This window comes from Kryptolebias marmoratus, linkage group LG24, assembly GCF_001649575.2.
Source record: "Kryptolebias marmoratus isolate JLee-2015 linkage group LG24, ASM164957v2, whole genome shotgun sequence".
Lineage (NCBI taxonomy): Eukaryota > Metazoa > Chordata > Actinopteri > Cyprinodontiformes > Rivulidae > Kryptolebias > Kryptolebias marmoratus.
The window spans coordinates 680,455-698,892 of NC_051453.1; the positions used below are offsets into that span (position 1 = coordinate 680,455).

General features: G+C 42.1%; 1 protein-coding gene across 9 annotated transcripts in view; it reads right to left on the bottom strand.

Moving 5' to 3' along the window:
* mylk4b (myosin light chain kinase family, member 4b) overlaps positions 1-16,496 on the bottom strand; it is a 28,416-nt gene extending 11,920 nt beyond the window's left edge. Inside the window, exons 1-4 of one of the 9 annotated variants that reach the window (XM_037974256.1) lie at positions 16,458-16,496; positions 12,317-13,876; positions 7,728-7,968; positions 4,419-4,691 (exon numbers count right to left, since the gene is read on the bottom strand). In XM_037974256.1, coding sequence (XP_037830184.1) covers positions 4,419-4,691; positions 7,728-7,968; positions 12,317-12,474 — 672 coding nt within the window. In that variant the 5' untranslated portion in view covers positions 12,475-13,876; positions 16,458-16,496. The other 8 variants (XM_037974254.1, XM_037974255.1, XM_037974257.1 and 5 more) reach the window with 8 other exon arrangements.
* Positions 16,497-18,438: the final 1,942 nt, after the last annotated feature.

An 18,438-nucleotide genomic window follows, 5' to 3' on the forward strand; every position in this document is an offset into this window, starting at 1 on the left:
ACCCCCACCCACCCTCTCTGTCACAAGGCCTCAGTAAGGCTGCAGTAAGATGAGAGCCGGTCAGACAGAGAAAGCTGTTTGGGAACGACACGGATCGTACAGAGTTACTCAGCAGGAGGACAAAGACGACACACAATGCTTTTTGTTCCTCCATCCAGTGTCCCTGGATGATCTGGATGATCTGGAGCTGGAACGGCCTCCGAACTACAGATAAGCTTCAGCCCCGAAGCCACAATTAGAGACGGTGTCAAATGCAACAAACGCCCCTGCATAGAAAAACTGAGTCGCTGCATCTTGGCAGGGAGACCCTGAGAGGAGCAGTTACAGTGTAGTTGTGTTTTTAACTTTATTCTGACCTGAAACACCCATTCACAATCCAGATTCATAGTAAACCATCCATCTTTGATCCGAAATAAGCTGCAGTCTAGTTCAGATTTCATTTCCAGAGGAAACCCTTTGTAAACCAGGAGAGACGGATGGTTTTACACCACCTGTCCAGATGAAATGGACAATAAGGAGGACCGGTAATGGACATTTTGTGCCAGCTGACGACAGCTCAGTGACAGCCCTGTGATCTTTCCGAGTCCAAACTGGGCCCCCTGTAAACTCTTCCAGGGTTTCCCTGCAGTAATGGCATCTCTGCCCTCGTAGGATTCACCATGCCATCCTAACGATGCCCCCACAGCGCCTCACGGAGTGCAGAAACAGTTTTAAATAACTCTGTGAACTTTAGAGCTGCTTCGATGAGAGAAAAATGAAAACAGCAGGACCGAGCGCAGGGACAGCTTGTGCACGGTGGTGATCACGAAGCTGAGGCTTTAATTTCACTGTTTACGTTTGGATTTTCCATTCATGTGTCTCACCGTGATGACTGAGCTTGTTTGTCTTCAAAAACAACATTATTGCTCCAGCATCTCTGAACAGGAAACAGATTTATGGAAACAGCTGATGCTCCACTCTGTTCTCCCTTTGGGGACGAACACTTCATGCACTTTTCTCCTGATTTTGGAGGAGACAGGCCAGCTCTGGATGTTGCATAAAGAGGAGCGTGCACATTAATCCTGCAGCTCCACCTGCTGCTGTCTCCAGCGGCTGATGACAGCCTGCTCTGTCACATTTCAGCTACTCCGATAACGTTCTCCGTGTTTCCACTTCGGCGAGACATTTATGAAATTCTTTTTATGGAAAACATTTGTTGGGTGACGTCAGCGCAGCGTGTGTGCGTGACAGAGACAGCCTGTAAACACGCTGCAGGAGCTGCAGGAGCTGCAGGAACTGCAGGAGCAGCAGGAGCAGCAGGAGCAGCAGGAGCTGCAGGAGCTGCAGGAGCTGCAGGAGCAGCAGGAGCAGCAGGAGCAGCAGGAGCTGCAGGAGCTGCAGGAACTGCAGGAGCAGCAGGAGCAGCAGGAGCTGCAGGAGCAGCAACCCTAACCCTAAGGCTTTTTTTTCTGTCTTAAGATATTTCTGTGATTTTTGACTTTGACGTTGGCAGGAAGCAAGTATGCTTCAGTCTACTCCTTTTTTGGTTGTTTTTATTTATATTGTCAATGTAATTGTCATTTTTATCGAACATGTAATCAAAATAAACTTATTTATACATTTATAACAAGGAAAGACAGTTAGTTTGTTAACACGAAATGAGCAGCTGCAGCATGTTTTGATTATCCCCTTATTGTTATGTTATTAATAATATTTCTGTAAAATTCACTGCCTGGTTGATAGAGACAAACTGCATTTCTGTTTCTACACCACTAGATGGCAGAAATGACCAGAAGTGATGGCTGACGCATCATTCCTGCAGAAACTTACAGACATTTGTTGGAAAGGTGACACATCATAAACAGCTTTCAGAACAAAAAAACAAGCCAACATTTTATTTATTACCAGTTTTATACTTTAAGCTGCCTCTTATTTTAGTTTGACAGAAACTTACTTCTGGGAGAATTACTATAATTTATTAGATTAGATTAGATTAGATTAGATTAGATTGTGTCGTGCTGTGGAAATCAGCCCTCTGTTATACAGTAAGAGACAGAAACGGAAGCCCTGGTCCTAACTTTTTTATTATAAACTATTTGATAACAAAACAGTGTAAAGAAGTTTTTAATCTCCCGCCACAGAAAGCAGAAGTGATGAAACTCTCAGAAAGTAACCACTGGATAAACAGCTACAGACAAACCTTTGGATAAATCACAGTCAAAATGGCTGCCACAGCTAACTGACACAAAAAAGGTTTTTTTGTGAAGGTTTTTTTTTTTAACATTTTTGTTAGTTTATTCATTTTCAGGCCCTGTACTGAACAACAGCAGCATATTTTGTCCAAAAAGGAAGACAAGTGTAGAAAAAAAGGAGTTAATAAAACAGCATGAGATGCATCCTCCTGACTGCATGCAAAGATTTTATCCAACAGCTTTTTGTGCTAAAATGCTGTTTTTTGTCTGGCGAACTGTTATATTTGGTATTTGAGAACAAATCATGTCCTCATGATGCCCAAAGATCTAATTTAAAACAGTTTTTTTGTTAGATTGTAATAAGGAATAACATTTCTGTCCAACCTAATGTGAAACTTCTGCTTCCTCCTCAGGACTTTGAGTTTAAATCTAAAAGATCTGCAGAACAACTCTGTCCTGAGTGACTTTCTTTTTGTTTCTCTGTGATTAAACTCTTCACACGAGGTAGTTACAGGCGTACATCTATCCCTGCTGTATCTATTTATGTGCTAATTTTATCTGAGTTATGTGTGTCTGAGGATCTGAGGAGAAGCCTTTCACACATTCGTCTCAGTGTGCTCCTTCAAATCTTATTTAGCTCGGTACATTTAGATTTATTTTGTTTAAACGTCCATTTTTAAATAAATAAAATGAATAAAGAAAAACTAAAATACAAACTGAATATATGTTTGACTTGTTAACCTGTTAAAGTTGACCCATCAGATAAAAACTCCACCAAACTTTCTTAAGTTGTCCACCTGAACTGCAGCTTAACGTAAAATTATATCTTATTATATCTTATATTATATGTTTCTAGTCTCAGTCTAACTTTGAAAATTAAAACACCAAAGCTTTCAGAAGATCAGAGATTTACAATAAGTATGTTCAGACTCCATCTGTTTGGTGTTAAACTGGGAAAAAGCTGGTACAGTTTGAATTTAAGTCTTTAAAACCAAGTAAAGCAGGATTAAACGCCCCGCTCTCAGAAAGCTCTGCTCCTGTGCAGACGTAACTGTTCTATCAGCGAAGGGAAGGTTAGTGGAAAAAAGCAGAATTACAGGATAAATATCTACCAACTGTTGAGCACAAAACTAAATAGTTTACATGTTAGGTTTGTTTGGCAGCCAGCAGTTCATGGAACAGTTTAATGGTAGAAAAGAACAAGGGATTAAATTAAACCGTAAATTATTTAACGACCTAAACAGGATTAAAAGAACCGGAACTTTTTCTCTTTAAGTCACCCAAAGAAGAACTTTAATGAAACGTCAGATTAATCAGTCAGGGTTTAAGCAATTTAGGCAATCTCTATTTGTTCCCAAAGTAGAAAAACAAATAAATAACTGCTATGATTTGCTCCTGGTAAAGGTTCTTGGTAACAAGTAGAATATTAAGCTTGGAGTTTAGATTATTTTTCTGCCCAAAAGAAACCTGATTTCAAAGTTCTGCAGGTTTTCTAAAAGGAACCAGACTGTAAGAGAATCAGACTTATCGACATCAGATGGATCTTTTTACAGGATGTTACCGAACATAAAGCCTGTTTTGGCAGCAGGTTGAACTGTCAGTGATCAAACTTTGTGCTGAGAGGCCCGGACTTTACGAGGAGCCTGACCCGTTGGACTGGTTTATCATCGGCTCGTCTGTAAGAGTTCAGACGTGTTCAGTCACATTAACTTTACATATGCTCACCAGCCCAACACTCACTTATTAACTCCTGTAGAAACTAGCTGTAATCTCATTCTGCTGGATTGATTTACAGTTTAAGAGAAAGAGTACTGCTGGACTTCTTGGAAGGAAAGAAGAAACTACCTGCACATACGAGCAGCATGGCAGACATCAGCTGCTTTAGAGTCAGGTTTCACAAGGAAAAGAGATCAAATTAGGAACATATAGTGATAAGTTCAGGTCGCACTCAAAGAAGAGGGGAAATCTTTCTTCTGTTAAATTCACATCCTTAGATCTGAAACCAAAACTAAGCTACACTATACAGAAAATCTGAGGGGTTAAGGTAAAAGAAAGTCCTAAATCAACTTTCTCACAGTTTCTAGAAGGTTGTGTGATCAGATCTGTTCAGTATCCTGTTAATAAGTGACAGAAAAACCCGACTTCCAGCATAGAAAGATATGAATACTGACAGGAGAACAGTCGGCTCATTAAATGACCCTCCTGCAGCTCAGGTGTTCAGACCCTAACTCCTCCTGACATCTTTACCTGTGTGTCTGAGCTCACTGTCGGCCTTCCTCTCTTCTTACTGGAGAATCGTTGCCACAGAAAGGTGGCCACCAGACAGACGCTTCCTATTATCCACATGTCTTTATCCAGCAGGAAGTTCTCCATGATGGGATGCTTCCTGCTCCTGTAGTCGGCCCCAGGCTGTCTCAGGCGCCAACTATTCACTGCTTGTTTCTGATTAAACAGCTGGGCTCCGGACAGACTTGTCCAATGGTTCGGTTTCAGCTCCGTCCCTACCTCCCTCCATGGGACCTAAAAGGAGAGGACATGCTGTCTCTGAGACAAGATCGAGACAGGTGGTGTTGGGTTCTGTTCAGAGAATCAGATGCCCGCTGCTGCTGCTGCTACTGGCGTATTAGTGAGACCCCAGATGTATCCTTTAACTCCAGACGCAGCATTTCGTGGGTGTACCTGCGAGGCTGTCCCGCTCAGGCTTGGCTGCAGCTCCGAGCAGCTCCGTGCAGATCCGAGCAGATCCGAACAGAAGCATGTGTGTAAACAAACACCTGCATCTGAGCGGAGCTAAGTTTATCTTTGGATGGCACCGGGACAAGAGCTGCAGCGAGTGTCTTTCTCAGAGGATTAATGTGTCCAGACTGTGGGAAACAAACCAGAGCCTCTTTCTGTACAAACTTACTGGAAACTGGAAACTATCTGATAATAACAATAGAAGAGATGGATAAATCTGCTCTTATTTCTTCTCTGTTCTGTTCTGAGCCCACACTGCTTACATTAGAGCTGTTGGCAGAGAAGTGCACTTTCCTTTTCATACTGTAAGTGTCGGTATGAGTGAGAACTATCTGTCAGGATTCATACTGCATCCTGCAGGTCTCAAAAGGGTGAAAACAAGAGTTTGGGCACTCAGCAGTCTACGGTTGTTGTTCTCATATAGTCGTGATGCTTCATTTACAACGGGAGACAAATCGGTTGTGCAGGGAAAACAGTTCAGCACACTTTGTGTCCGTGATGAAGTAGATCAGGAAGCCGTCTGGCAGGGATTTGCTGAAATAACGACAGGCTTCTCTCCAATAATCTAATAGATCCACAAACTCTCTCAGAAGCTGGTCTTCTTTTTTTGTTTGTGATATCTGGCAGTGTTTCTGTGTAGTCTCAATATTTGGATCTCTGATCATATTATTATATGAGACGTCTACACCTCCATAGAGTTTCTGTAGAAGCAGACTAACAACAGCTTTGTGAGGCCTTTCCACCCAGCGCCACCTGTTACATCCAGCTGAAGAGGATCTTTGTCTGCATGAGAAAACAGCAGTTCTGAAAGCAAAACCAAACAAAGCAGCCATCCAGGCCAGCCGAGGACAGAGGAGGAACAAACTGTCAGCCGTAGAAGAAACCAAGAACACATGCTGAACGTAAGCTTTAAGACTTCGTTGCTCTGAAAACCCACAGATACGTCACTGCAAAAAGAATTCAGAAAATGACACCAAGATTATTTAGATGTGAAAACAGAGAACAGGCCTGAGCTTTTCACACTGGAGATGCTTTAAGTAGTTTTTTTAAACCTTTTATCACAAAGAGCCATGACTCTCAGTGATTTCTCCTTTTTTACCTGCTTCAGACACCCTCACCTGTCTGCTGATTCTTGAATCTCTGTCCTCTTTTATCTCTCTTTCTAACTTTGATTTAATTAATGTTTTTATTTAATTGTTTTCAAATGCATTGGTTCATTCAGACAGTGAATGTAAAATAAAAAGAGTTCAGTTTTGTTCTGTTTTAAGTGAGTTTTCCTGTTCAGCCCCAGTGATCGGGCTGAATTTGTGACGATAAATCTAAATGAAAGTCAAAACGAGCGCACGCTCCTGTTCAGGAATGATCAGAATGATCCTTTTACAAGGTGAGCGACAGTCTAAAGCAATCTTGGCTTAACGAGCAACAACAGCTGAAGGGCCGAAGGGCCGTGGGGGTCAGAGAGCACAAACTCAGGCAGGCTAAATGAGCAGAAAGTCTGAGCCGGTGACGGACCCGGTGACGGGCCTGCACGGTCCTGACAACAGTTCTGGTTGTGATCGGTGCATGTAGGAACAGCACAGCAGAGGTCAGAGTTAGGAGCGGCCTCACCTCGAACTCTCCCTGAGTCGTGTCACGTTGTCACGTTGACAGCACTGATTTATATCAGGACACGACAAAAAATGAAGAATGAATAGTTTATAGTTTTAACCCCAACTCATCAACTCCTTTTTATTTGTTCCTTTGAACTTTTCAGTCTTTATAAAACTTCTTTTAAAGCAGTACTTCCCAAAGATGATTTCCACAAATATAGAGATATTTGTTTAAAAGATCAGAATGACAGAAGTCTTCTTAAAAAAACTGCTGACATAAATTGATAAATTTTTGGTTTATTAGCGATGCGTGTTCATTTAGGATCACGATTCTCTTCTGGTGTCAGAACCTGAAAAGTCTTAGACCGACAGGAGTCAGAAAGAGACACAGCTGGACTGGACAGCTGAATCATCCTGTCACCTGAAATGGTTCAACAAACTGCTTCAGAAAGGTAGAATAATCAGGAAGCCAGTTTAGTTTATTGGATATATTTGTGATTTTAAAAGATCTTTAAGTGCTTTTCAAAACTATGTTGATGTAGAACTTCTGTTTTCTGATCAGTTGTAGGGAAAAATGTGCAGGAATTACAAACAACAAGATTAAATTTAAGGTTTACTGTAAAAGGCTGATTTTACAGAAACAGTTAAAGTGTTTTTGTTTCCTTGTGGTGATGACTGACTTTAACAGGATCTGTGGTTCAGATTCTTCATACGAGTGAAGAGATCTCTGCTTCCATCTGCTGGCTGCTCCTGAACATCTGAGACCCAAGTCTTCCTCTTCATCTGAGCTTTAATCTGTCTGCGTGTTGGTGCTGCAGACTGAGGTGAGACGGTTCAGCCAGGGAATCAGAACAAAGACCCACAGCGCCCTCTAGTGAGTTTGTGTCGGCTCACCTGTTGGGTCTCGTCTGGCCTTTCAACAGATGTCATGGACTGGGACAGGCAGGGAGCTGAAATAACTCCTGGTTATTTCAGATCCATGTGCACACAGATGGTTCTGGTTCAGGTTCAACAGAAACACCTATCAGAGGCTCCAACAATGTGAACTCTGACCTCGAGTTAAATAACTGAGAACTGGCTCCATCTAAATTAGTTGTTTTAATAAAAACACTAAACAAAAACTGTTGCATATACTTTGTTTTGTCTTCTCAATGAGCTCAGATATTTTAAGCTGAGTTTAACCTAATGAAGTCCTTCATCCAATGAAAATGGTTGGGATCAGTCCTCCTACCTGCTGCTTGCCTCCCTCCAGCTCCACATGTTTGAGCTCCCAGAAGCAGCGCATCGTTTCCACCTTCTCCAGGTGGCGGTAAAAGGCCAGGCGGCCCAGGCGGAGGCTGTTGCTGCGGTTACGGATGGCCTTCAGCCCCGCCATCTTTTCCACGATGGGGGACATGGGGATCGGCGGCGGCATCGCTTTTCCCTTCTTCTTTCCAGAAACGGCCTCTTTGCACGGAGTCCTCTTATCTGACCTGAGATTGAAGAAATAACTCGTTCTGACCTTTGAATCCACAAACACTGACTCATAAATGCAACATTTAATCGTATTAAAGGCAGCAAATAAATCAATAAGGTGTAATTTGACAGACAAAGAGAGGAAATATAGTTGAAACTTAAACAATGGCACGAAGCAGACAGTGTGACGTGGAGCAGTAGGTTCTTTAAAAGCTCAGTCAGCCTGGAGAACAAGTCTGGATCTCAGAACCTCTAAGAACTGCTGGTCCAAAACCCGAAATAAACAATAACAAGTGATTAAAGTGCCTCAGCTCAACCAGACACTTGCATTTTGCTACTAATGAGTTCATTTAAATGCCCGTGAGTTAGATTACATCCTGAAGAAGATGAATAACATAAAACACGTCCATTTAATGATTTGGGATCCTGCTGCATAAACAGCACAGCTCGGTTTCATGACCAGCTCCAATCAACACGGCCTGAAATACTGAACCTCCAGAGAGCTAAAGAAGTCCGGTCCAAATGAAATGACTGAAATCAGAGGCAGCTCTACCTGCTCAGCCTCTGGGGGAGGAAAAGGTTCGGCCTCTGCTGGATAACTCAGTTTCAGAATCATGACCCACTGGATGTTCTTCTGCATCCGAGGCTCTCTGGGGCTTGGATTTCAGCACCTGTTCCTCATGTTGATGGTCTGTTTACAGCGGGCGGGACGGAAAAATCTGGAAATGTTTTGTTGTTGCGTCTCTAAAAAACAAAGAGTGGAACAGACTGCATTTAGACCCGGAGGTTCCTAAAGTTTTCAGCTCACGATCAAACGAGCAGCAGAGACCTGCCTCCCCTAACGAGCCAAAACTGAATGATTTAACCTTCTAATAAAAGGAGAACAAATATTTCCAGCAGTTCCCCTGAACCTGGTCAGACAGCCCACCTGTCCACCGTGCAGCATTCGGACCGCCTGTGACCCCGGGTCAGCCACTTTAAACAGCTTTATTTCGGGGTCTCCGTAGCGTGGGGTGAAGATAAACGGTCAGGACCTGTAAAAAGGCCTGTTGCCTGGCAGAAGTTACAGCCGCTGCTCTCGTGGTTTGAACTCGCAGCTCCATAGGAGTGAAAGGTTCGTCTGATACTGACTCACATTTTTCAGGTGGAGTTTGTGTGTTTTGTTTTCTTGGTGGCTGTTTGCACCAGTGTGTGTGTGTGTGTGTGTGTCTGTCTGTCTTCTGCCTCATAATCCTTTCATGTAACTGATAGTAAGAACTGCATGTGTCTCATAGCTCCTAAAGTAGCAGTGAATCATTGAGTCCCCGAGGGCTTTCAGACTCGATGAGTGCAGGTTTTAATGATTAAAGAGCGGCAAAAAAGCACAGAGGCTTGTTCAAATCCTCTTTAAGATGCCAAGAGAGGAAACATCTCTGCCGTGCTCTGAATCGGTTTTATACTGAAGGATTCAGCTTCAGCTGCTGAGATCTGGTAAAAACAGGGGTGACTAAATGAATCCTGTAAGTTAGAATCAATCTGCTGTTGGGTCAGTCTGACCCGGTGCCTCTGCTTTAATGAGAGGTTAATTTGTTGAAGAAAGGTTATCACCCTTCCTCATCCTCATCCATCTGCATCACTGTTGTCTGTTCCACCCACAACAAACATTTACATCTGATAATAAATCCAAATGTTAAACTAAGAATCATAATAAATTCAGGCAGGCTTAGAAAATGGAACCTCTTAATTATTTCAAAGCAAACAGGAACAACTGAGAGCATAAATGATAGTTCAAATTAGTCCTAGTTTATTTTAAAAATTACGCATGTATGCTAAAAAGAACTGTAAGCTTTTTCCTATAGACTTTTTCCTGTAACATTTAAAGACCCTTCCAACATTTAGTCATTTTAAATCCAAATCATAAAGACCAGACTCGACTTCTCCTGTAAAGGTTGTCAGCCTTTGGTGAGTTTGGTGAGTGCAGAGCATCTGATAAACAGGCAGGTTTTAAATGTTCTACAGATGAAAACTGAACCATAACAGCAGGAGACAAAACTACAGCTCTTTATTTAAGTTTCTCTATAGTTCATGATGATGATGATGATGATGGCAACATGCAGTCAGCAAAAACCAAACCTAAAAGCAGTATTCTCACTGAGTCAAGGTTGGTAATAATTCCTGCTTTTGTGCTGTAGTCTGTGCCCGTCCGCTATGCTCCATAAATGTATTTTTATCTTTTCCCTGTCTTTAGCTGAGCTGGTGTAGAATAACAGCTGACACTGAGACACGGCACAAAGAGTCCAGGTGAACTGACTCTTCTCTTTCGTGCAGCTGCAGCTGTGTTTGCTATCAGCTACGATAACGTTAAGTGGTGCTGGGGGACACAGAGTCTGCTGCATGCATGAATTCATCCCTTCATCGTGGGGAGCCCATGGAGGCTGCACGGTTCAGAGACAGAAGTGTAAGTCCAGAACACAAAGTCCACACCAGACTTTAAATGGACTATCTACACCCCAGGCTGCTATCAGTCTCTCAGGGGGCCTCAACAGTTGCATGGAAACTGCCATTAAAGCCTTTAACCCTCAGGAATGTGAGGGGGGGTCTGTTTGTGTGGGCAGAAAAAAGAATAAAATGTACGGGTCATTGTTGTCCAGACATTCTTTTGTCTCATCTCCAGACAATAAACAAATCCATAAAAAACTCAGACCTGGCATTCCCTGAAGGAATGCATATCGCCCGCCGCCTTTCATGCCAGGGTTTAAAACTCAGAGTTATAGCTTTTATAGTCAAACCTTGAAAATAACATCATGTTCAGTTTAATGTGCTGTGACTGACTATCAGCTGCTAACACTCCAGATTTTAGCTCACTATCTGTAAAAACTGACTGAGTTACAGCTGCTTTTGTCTTTCATGAGTCTGCTTTGCTGTGGCAACCATCTTGATTTGGGTTGACTCCAAACATGTCAACCCACTGATTACTGTTTGAGAGCAGATTTAGATTGAGTTCAGCTCTTTAAACCTTACAGGACAAATTGTTTGTCTGTAAAATCATTTAGCAGGAAAAAGAAAAGTAAAAATAGAAACGCTGGAGGTGTTTTCCAGCCGAGCTTCATTAGAGAGGATACCCAGGAGGCTGCAGCCACGTTGGATTTCATCAAATTAAATGTGTTGACTGTCTGATATTATCAAATGATCAACAAGTTGGTTTTCTCTCCTTTTCAGCCTGCCAGCTCATCGAGACGTGGTCAGACACGACTCCCTGGAGCTTCCAAGGCATTTGAGGTTCTCTCTGAATACGGCCAAAATGTCACTTAACCCGGCTGACACAGAGCTTCTGCTGCAACTGGGATATAATATAAACACACATGATCGAGCTGTAGCAACGGCCCAAAGGACTCTGGGAAAATGCACAAACGCTGCTGTTCGCACAGATGTACAGACTGGTTTTAACCTCGCAGCCTCTCCAGTCCGTCACACTGACAACGACTTCGCAGCCTCTGCAGAAGAGTGTAACCACAGAACCTTCCTATATCGCCACGAACAAAGCAGAGGCCTTATTTTAGACTTCGCAGCAGCCTATAAATACTTCAATATTTTAGTCTTAACCTTGCTTTTCTTTACAGTTTTGCCAAGTTTGTTTAGTTTCTGCACAAAGATGTAGTTATTATTAACTGCAGCTTAGTTCTTCTTTGTCTTTAAACTTTATATACACCTAAAAGCACTTTTTAAATCACAGCGTGGCCGAATATTTCAGGCGCTCACTGAGAAATAAGTAAAATAAAGAGGTTATCGTGAACTACATCAGTGTGAAACAGTTTATTCCAGCAGTTTTCCAGATGTAAACTGCTGGTCTGCACTTAATGCAAACAAAGCACTAATCTGCTGAAAACCCCATGAAAGCTTGAGTCACGTGACGGACCTACATGAGGCTGGCCCTCGTCTGTTTGGGAAAAGAGTCTCTGATGTTTAGGTGGAAACATAAGAGTGAATCTGCTGCTAAGACAAAGATCGAGTACGATGGCAGTCAGGAATAAATATCAGCCCATAAAGACAGAGCTCTGCACTCACACACGCAGCTGTTTCCTGCAGGTAAACAAACTCCACTTCTACAGTGTTCATTTAAGGATGCATGTTTAATTTTTGTCTGGTCCTCCTGCACCTTTAAAGAAATAAATCAGCCTGTGTGGTAACTTGACAAGTGGCACCGTCCACTGTGTGCAACTGACACCAGCAGAGAAGAGGTGTGAGAATTTAAAACATGCTCATGATACAAGTCGAAGATTGCTTTGCATTTACAGAGAATGTTAGATGTTGTTAGGATTTCGCTGTATAAATATGGATGGAAATAAAACATGAAAGCATCCCATCAGTCGCAGCCAGAAGACTCACCCTTGGTAATTGGGCACATTTGCAATCACCAGAATCTTCTCTTTTCCTCTCATGTCTCTTCCGGGTGTGATGGAGTTCGCCTCCCAGGTTTTCTGATCTTCTTCGGTTGTGTTCAGGTCTTTGTGCTGGATACTCTCCTTCCTCCCTGCTCGGACCATGCAGCTCGGACTCACTGATCAACTGTGACGAACACACACACACACACACAGAGACAGCCCAATGGGAAGCTCTGACCACGTTTGTCATGACGGCCATGAAGGGATAAGCACCAAAAAGGGGGAGATGACAGGGAGGGAGGAAGAGGAGGAGGAGTGAGGGGTATCTGTTGTGAGACCTGAAACAGGAATTGTTCCAGGGAATGTGGCTCATTATAACAGAACGAGTGGAACGCCAGCGAGCCGTGTGTCGGAGAAGGAGGAGGGATGATGGACAGAAAACAGGAAACAGCAAAGATACAGATGGCTTTTAAAAACACTCACCTTCGTTATCATGCCTTCTATTTTTGACTGAAAGTCAATTTAAAGACAACATTAATGGAACCCCACATATTTACAGAATCGTACAAACACACATCAGCTTTTAAGACATGAATCTATTGATTCATTAAAGCTGCCAAAGCAAAATCATTAAAACATCCTCATTACTTGCTTCTTCGTCTTGTATCTCAGCACACCGGCTGGAAATAAAACACCAAATATATGAGACTTGATCAAAAACAAATGTGCTTTGACTTTTGGTTGCACTACTTGTACAAAATCGACAAAAAAGAAAACTGTGAAAAACAATAATAGAGATGAATGTGAATTTGGAGAAAGAAGGATGATAAAAGCCAACCTCTACAGCTCAGACTTCACAGAAAAATCCTTCAGAGTTTAAACGAGTCACAGATAGTTGATATTTTAATATCTTCATCGGTTTCCAGTCATACATATTAAATATTATTTCAGAGTATTTTATGAGGCGTGTGTCATAATTTCAGTTCTTGTAGAGGTTTGAGCTGTCTGTGAACTTCACCCTGATATAAAATTTAAAATTCTTCAGCGCAGATGAAAAGGTGATGGCATCGCCGTTTAGCAGCTGCTTGTTAAACAGTTTTAGAAAAGTGTCAGATGGTGTAAACCACTTCCAGTTCAAGGAGCCCCATGAATCTGGGCAACAAAATAAAACACAAACTGTACTAACTTTAGCATTAACACATGGACTGTGTCGCTATAAATGAATGAAATGTCCCATGACCTGTTGGTACTTTAGAATGTGAATAAAATCCATCGTAAGTCACTTCCTCTGGTCCCAGGGAAGGCAGGGGGACTGTTCTTGGCAGAGGTCAGGTCACAGATGGCTCAGGAGTTAAAAATTGTTCCTCAGTCTGCCAGGGGAAGATTTTATGACTCTGTAATGTCCGTCTGTAGGCAGCGGGGCAAACAGGTGAGCTGAGTCTTCCAGGCCGGTGATGGCTCTGTGCAGGAGCTGAAAACGTCTTTCAGTAAAGGGTTTTGGAGCCGATGATTATCGGAGGAGTTGTCTTGTCTTCTGCAGGACAGCTGGTGCTCCACGTTTAATCTGAGTGAGGAAGACGGAGATCAGCTGCACCAACAGGATGTTTGTTGGATAACTGAGCAGGAAGAAGAGTCACAGACGAAGTTACTCAGGACTCTTTCCTGCCTTTTACTCCTGAAGTGGACGACATCTAGGATGTTGGTTAAAAACCGCTGGTTTATTTACGCCCTCTGTAGCCCTGCTCACACTGATATCTGTGAAGAAACGTTAGCACTGATATTCTTCTGAGCCATTAAAGGAGGTCGAGTTTAAGTGACGTGTCTGCTTGTGTGAAGAAGACATCTTAATGACATCCAAAAGGTCCATAGGCTTCAGGACTGAAATAAGAGTTAAAACTCAAAGTTTATTAAATGTATAAAGCTGGATGTAGGTGTAGAAAACACATGTAGAAACTGTCTCAGTAAACTCAGGGACCACACAAAGCTCCATCGCAGTATTAAATCACGCTCAGCCTGCCTGCAGGAGATTTCAGCTTGGAAATATCTGAACAATTAGTTTTCTTTCACGAAATCAAGCTCTACTCTGCCCTTTAAGCCTGAACTTCACTGACCTGCAGCTGTTGGCAACAAACGGCATTCGTGAGTTTCCAAAATGTCACAATCTCAGGATCTCAGTTTCCCTGAGTGAGTCTCAGGGCTTCGCCCTTGAGTCGTACATGTTAAATGTTTGCAAAATAAATTTTCTCCTAAAATAGGCACAGCTTTGGGAAGGTTTGGCCACTTCTGAAATTAAATTGTGACTGACTGGAGACAAAACAAAAAGAAGAAATGGGGATCAAATTGAGACACTTGGTGGCGTTGCTTGCAGCGCGATGGTTTAGTGGTTCAAACTGATGCCTCACAACAAGAAGGTCCTGGGTTCAAGCCCCAGGGCGCTCCATTTTCCTCCCACAGTCTAAAAACGTGCATGTTAGGCCGCCTTCAGGCCCAGACATCTGTGAGCTCAGAGGGATAAGTTATCTTCAGTTGTCTCATTCTTTAGCTCAAAGTGAAGTTTACTTTAGGTTAAACACAATACTGGTGACTGAAAACTGAGTGAAAATGTTCTTAGACATTCAAAATGTTTTGTTTCTACAAATTCCTGCTGGAGATAAAAGCTGAGTTTAACCAGAAACACAAGGGCTCCATGCAGACTTAAAGAGAAGACAGCAAAGATTTCTCAGCGTTGACTCTCTTACCCCATCATTCTTTAGTTGCCTGAACTTCCTGAAGGGGATTTTCTTCTTGTTTTTATGATGTTTTATCCATTCTGAACAGCTGCTGATTGAAAGCTCAAAGCTCCAAAAGGTTTTTAAGTCAAGTGAAGTCAAGTCAAATTTATTTATGTAGCACTTTTCAGCAACAAGGCAATCCAAAGAGTACTAAGATATAATGAAAGCTAGCTAAGAGTTAAATACATTAATAAAAGGCCAACATGATAAAACCTACGATAACTGAACTAAAAGGTACTTACTGTAAGGATAACTAAGAGTACTGAGGCTTTTGGAAACTGGATCATCTGTTTCATGAACAAGCTATGCTCCTGAGACTTTTATCAGAATCACAAATGAACTTTTTATTCTGAAACTGTAGAAACTAACAGATTAAAGCAGTATTTTTAAAATCTCTAACAAAGATTGCTTCTTCATCAGCCTTGTTCTTAGTTAAAGTTGGCTCCCAAGCTTTTTAAAGGAACATTTCTCATGCTTCTTCAGGCTCATTGTCTGATTATCTGATCATCTGCCGTCCTTTTGACCTCTCGTAGCCCTGACTCTACCTTCCCCCCGGGTGGAAATCCTCTTGTGTCTGTTACTGCGGGCTTTAACAATGCTTTACATCTGTTCTCTAATGTTTGCATTCCACTTGTGCTTTATTTAGCTCTCACTAAACCAAATCATCTTTGGACAATAGTTCTGTTCGGCACAGGGTAAAGTCATGGGCTGTATGTGTCGCAGGAATCAGTTTTATAAGTTTGGACATGCTTTACTTGTGCTAAATCGCCTACAGTAACAATTTAATTTTACTTTTTAATCCAGTAAAAACTTCTAGTGGTTGTGCTGTAAAGCTAAACAATAAAAAACACTTTTCAGTACATGTTGCTGTCAGTGGCGGCTGGTGGAGTTTTCTCCATAAATCCAAAATAGACATATACCAAAGGTTTTGGTATATGTCTATTATACTTAGTATATATAGGACCCAGTGTATTTACATGAATTAAAACAACAAAAGCAACATTATAATGTACATATAAATGCACAAGTGCTTCCTGAACACCAATACTTACAAAGATGGAGGTCTCCCAAGGCACAAGCCTGTAGGACACATTTATAAGACCTGTTTTCTCCCTTATTTTTCACAACTTTACCGGAGAAACTACGTCAAAGATTGTTTTATGGTGAGAGCACTCACTACGTCACGTATTCTGAACGTACAATATAACAAAGATCGGATGTCTCACTCCGATTAGAATTCAAAACCAAAAAACGTTCTAACAGGTTTTAGCATAAATTTCCTTAAACTAATTATTAACTATGAACACATACCTTGTGTATGTAACTTAGTCACGTAATGAACTTATTACTGTCTTTGAATAAATGGCAGCTCACCCGCGGCTCGACCTTTCAATCAGGCGAACTTTCTGACAGACGGATGTGACGTCAGGCCGCGTGGCGGGAGTCCCACGCTCCGGCGGCGGGAGGCGGAGTCAGCTCTGAGCTCAGGAGAGGTGCGCCCAGAACGGTCCTATCTCTTGTACTGAAGAGGAGCTACTGCGCATGTGCAACTTTTAACGAGTCTATGGACAAAGCAATGACTTATATGACTCCATATATGACTATATGACTCCATATAAGTCATTGGGACAAAGATTTTTGCGCCCCGGGGCGGAAATACGTCACCAATCTGACAACGTCAAAGAACGAAACAACTTTACTTATCATTAATTATGAAATATTTATCTTACACCACTAAAAATATATATACATATATTTCGAAATATTTTCAATGTACTATTTATTTTTAATTTATTTTTTTACGTCTTATTCAAGATAATCTAAAATTATCAATCCAAACAGTAACTAAAAGCTAAAAATGAAATAAACATGCTGAAGTAGATGTTAACAGTGAAGAGATCACAATGGATTCCTACAAGAAAAAATAAAGTAAATAAATGTTAATTAGTATAAACGTTACAAACGTTAAGTCACAGCTGTAATGTCCTGAACGAGCTGAAGGTTTTGATGCCTGATTGTCTGAAATAGCTGAACATATAGTCCAATAAATATTAAAAATAAATCTCTATAACCAGGAAAACAGTGAATGCTGGCTCAGTCTGCAGACATGCAGAGAAACCTGACTTGGCTCTGAGATTAAGCTGTCAAAAGCTTCAAGTATTCTTTTTTTATGATAAAAGATGCATCTCAGTTTCTGTGTAAATATTCCACACGTGAGCTGCAAAACAAAGCTGACAAGCGACCCGCTGAACACTTGACAGATTTCTGAAGGCCAGATTCCCTGGTGATCCCTCAGAAGGTCACAGCTGTGCGGGTACACAATCAGCCTGGCATGCATGCTGACCGCTGCGCTCGGCTACTTCTCCTAATTGATGGAACAGAGGCTGCCGCCGGCGTTTGCTTTGACCCACAGTGCATTTGAGGAACATGATGGTCAGAGTCGGTTTTGGTTTCGCTGCCTAATTACAGCGACAGAACGGAAAATAAATAGATGTGTGAAATCAGTAACGCAAGAAAGTGTGAAGTATCTGATGTGTGGTCTTCAGTGCACGTTAGCTTGCTAATAAGTGTTTACTTTAATTGCTGTCGAGGTATAAATTCTGCAGCATCAGATGTAATTCTGCACAGGAGAGCTTGTTAGTTCAAACAATCCTTTTCACAGATGTCTAAGAGATCAGTTGGGAAATCTGAGAAAACAAAAAGAACAACGTGGGGCACAGTCCGCAGCCTTTTTTGGTTAAAACTGGGCTCCAGAGTCTGCATCAAATAGGTGGCACCTTATTTAATTGCGTCCCAGGGGAGCATTAACGCTGTATTAATAAGGTCAGGGTGGTGAATGTGCAGCTGAAGGTGGTAATGGGGACCTCTAGTTCAGCATTCAGTCAGATACAAACACCAGCACGCTCCCTAACCTGCAAAGCATGAACATGTTCCCTTTTGATTGCTTAATTAACCAACCGGGGGGGGGGGGATGAGTGAAGAACCAGTGGAGAATTATCGCCCAGCTCTGCAGCTCTGCAGCTCTGCTCCCTCATATTCAGAGTACTTGTTAGGATTTACTCTGCATTTGTCACTCAGTTCGGTGTCAGAGCTCTTTGCAGAGCCAATCATAGACAAAGTTTTGTCATCAGACTTATTAATCATCGTAATATATTTGTCTTCCATACAGGGGTGGAAATTAGCACCCCCCACCGGCCAAATGCGGGTAAATATTTGAAGTGTTGGGTGAATTTGATCAACACACACGCCACTGTGGCGGGTTGGCAATTAGAACAGAAAAGGTGTTATTTGTCCTCCTGACATATAGGGGGCAGCAATGTGCTCGAGTTGCTGCTGTTACGTCGAGCCGCGTTCC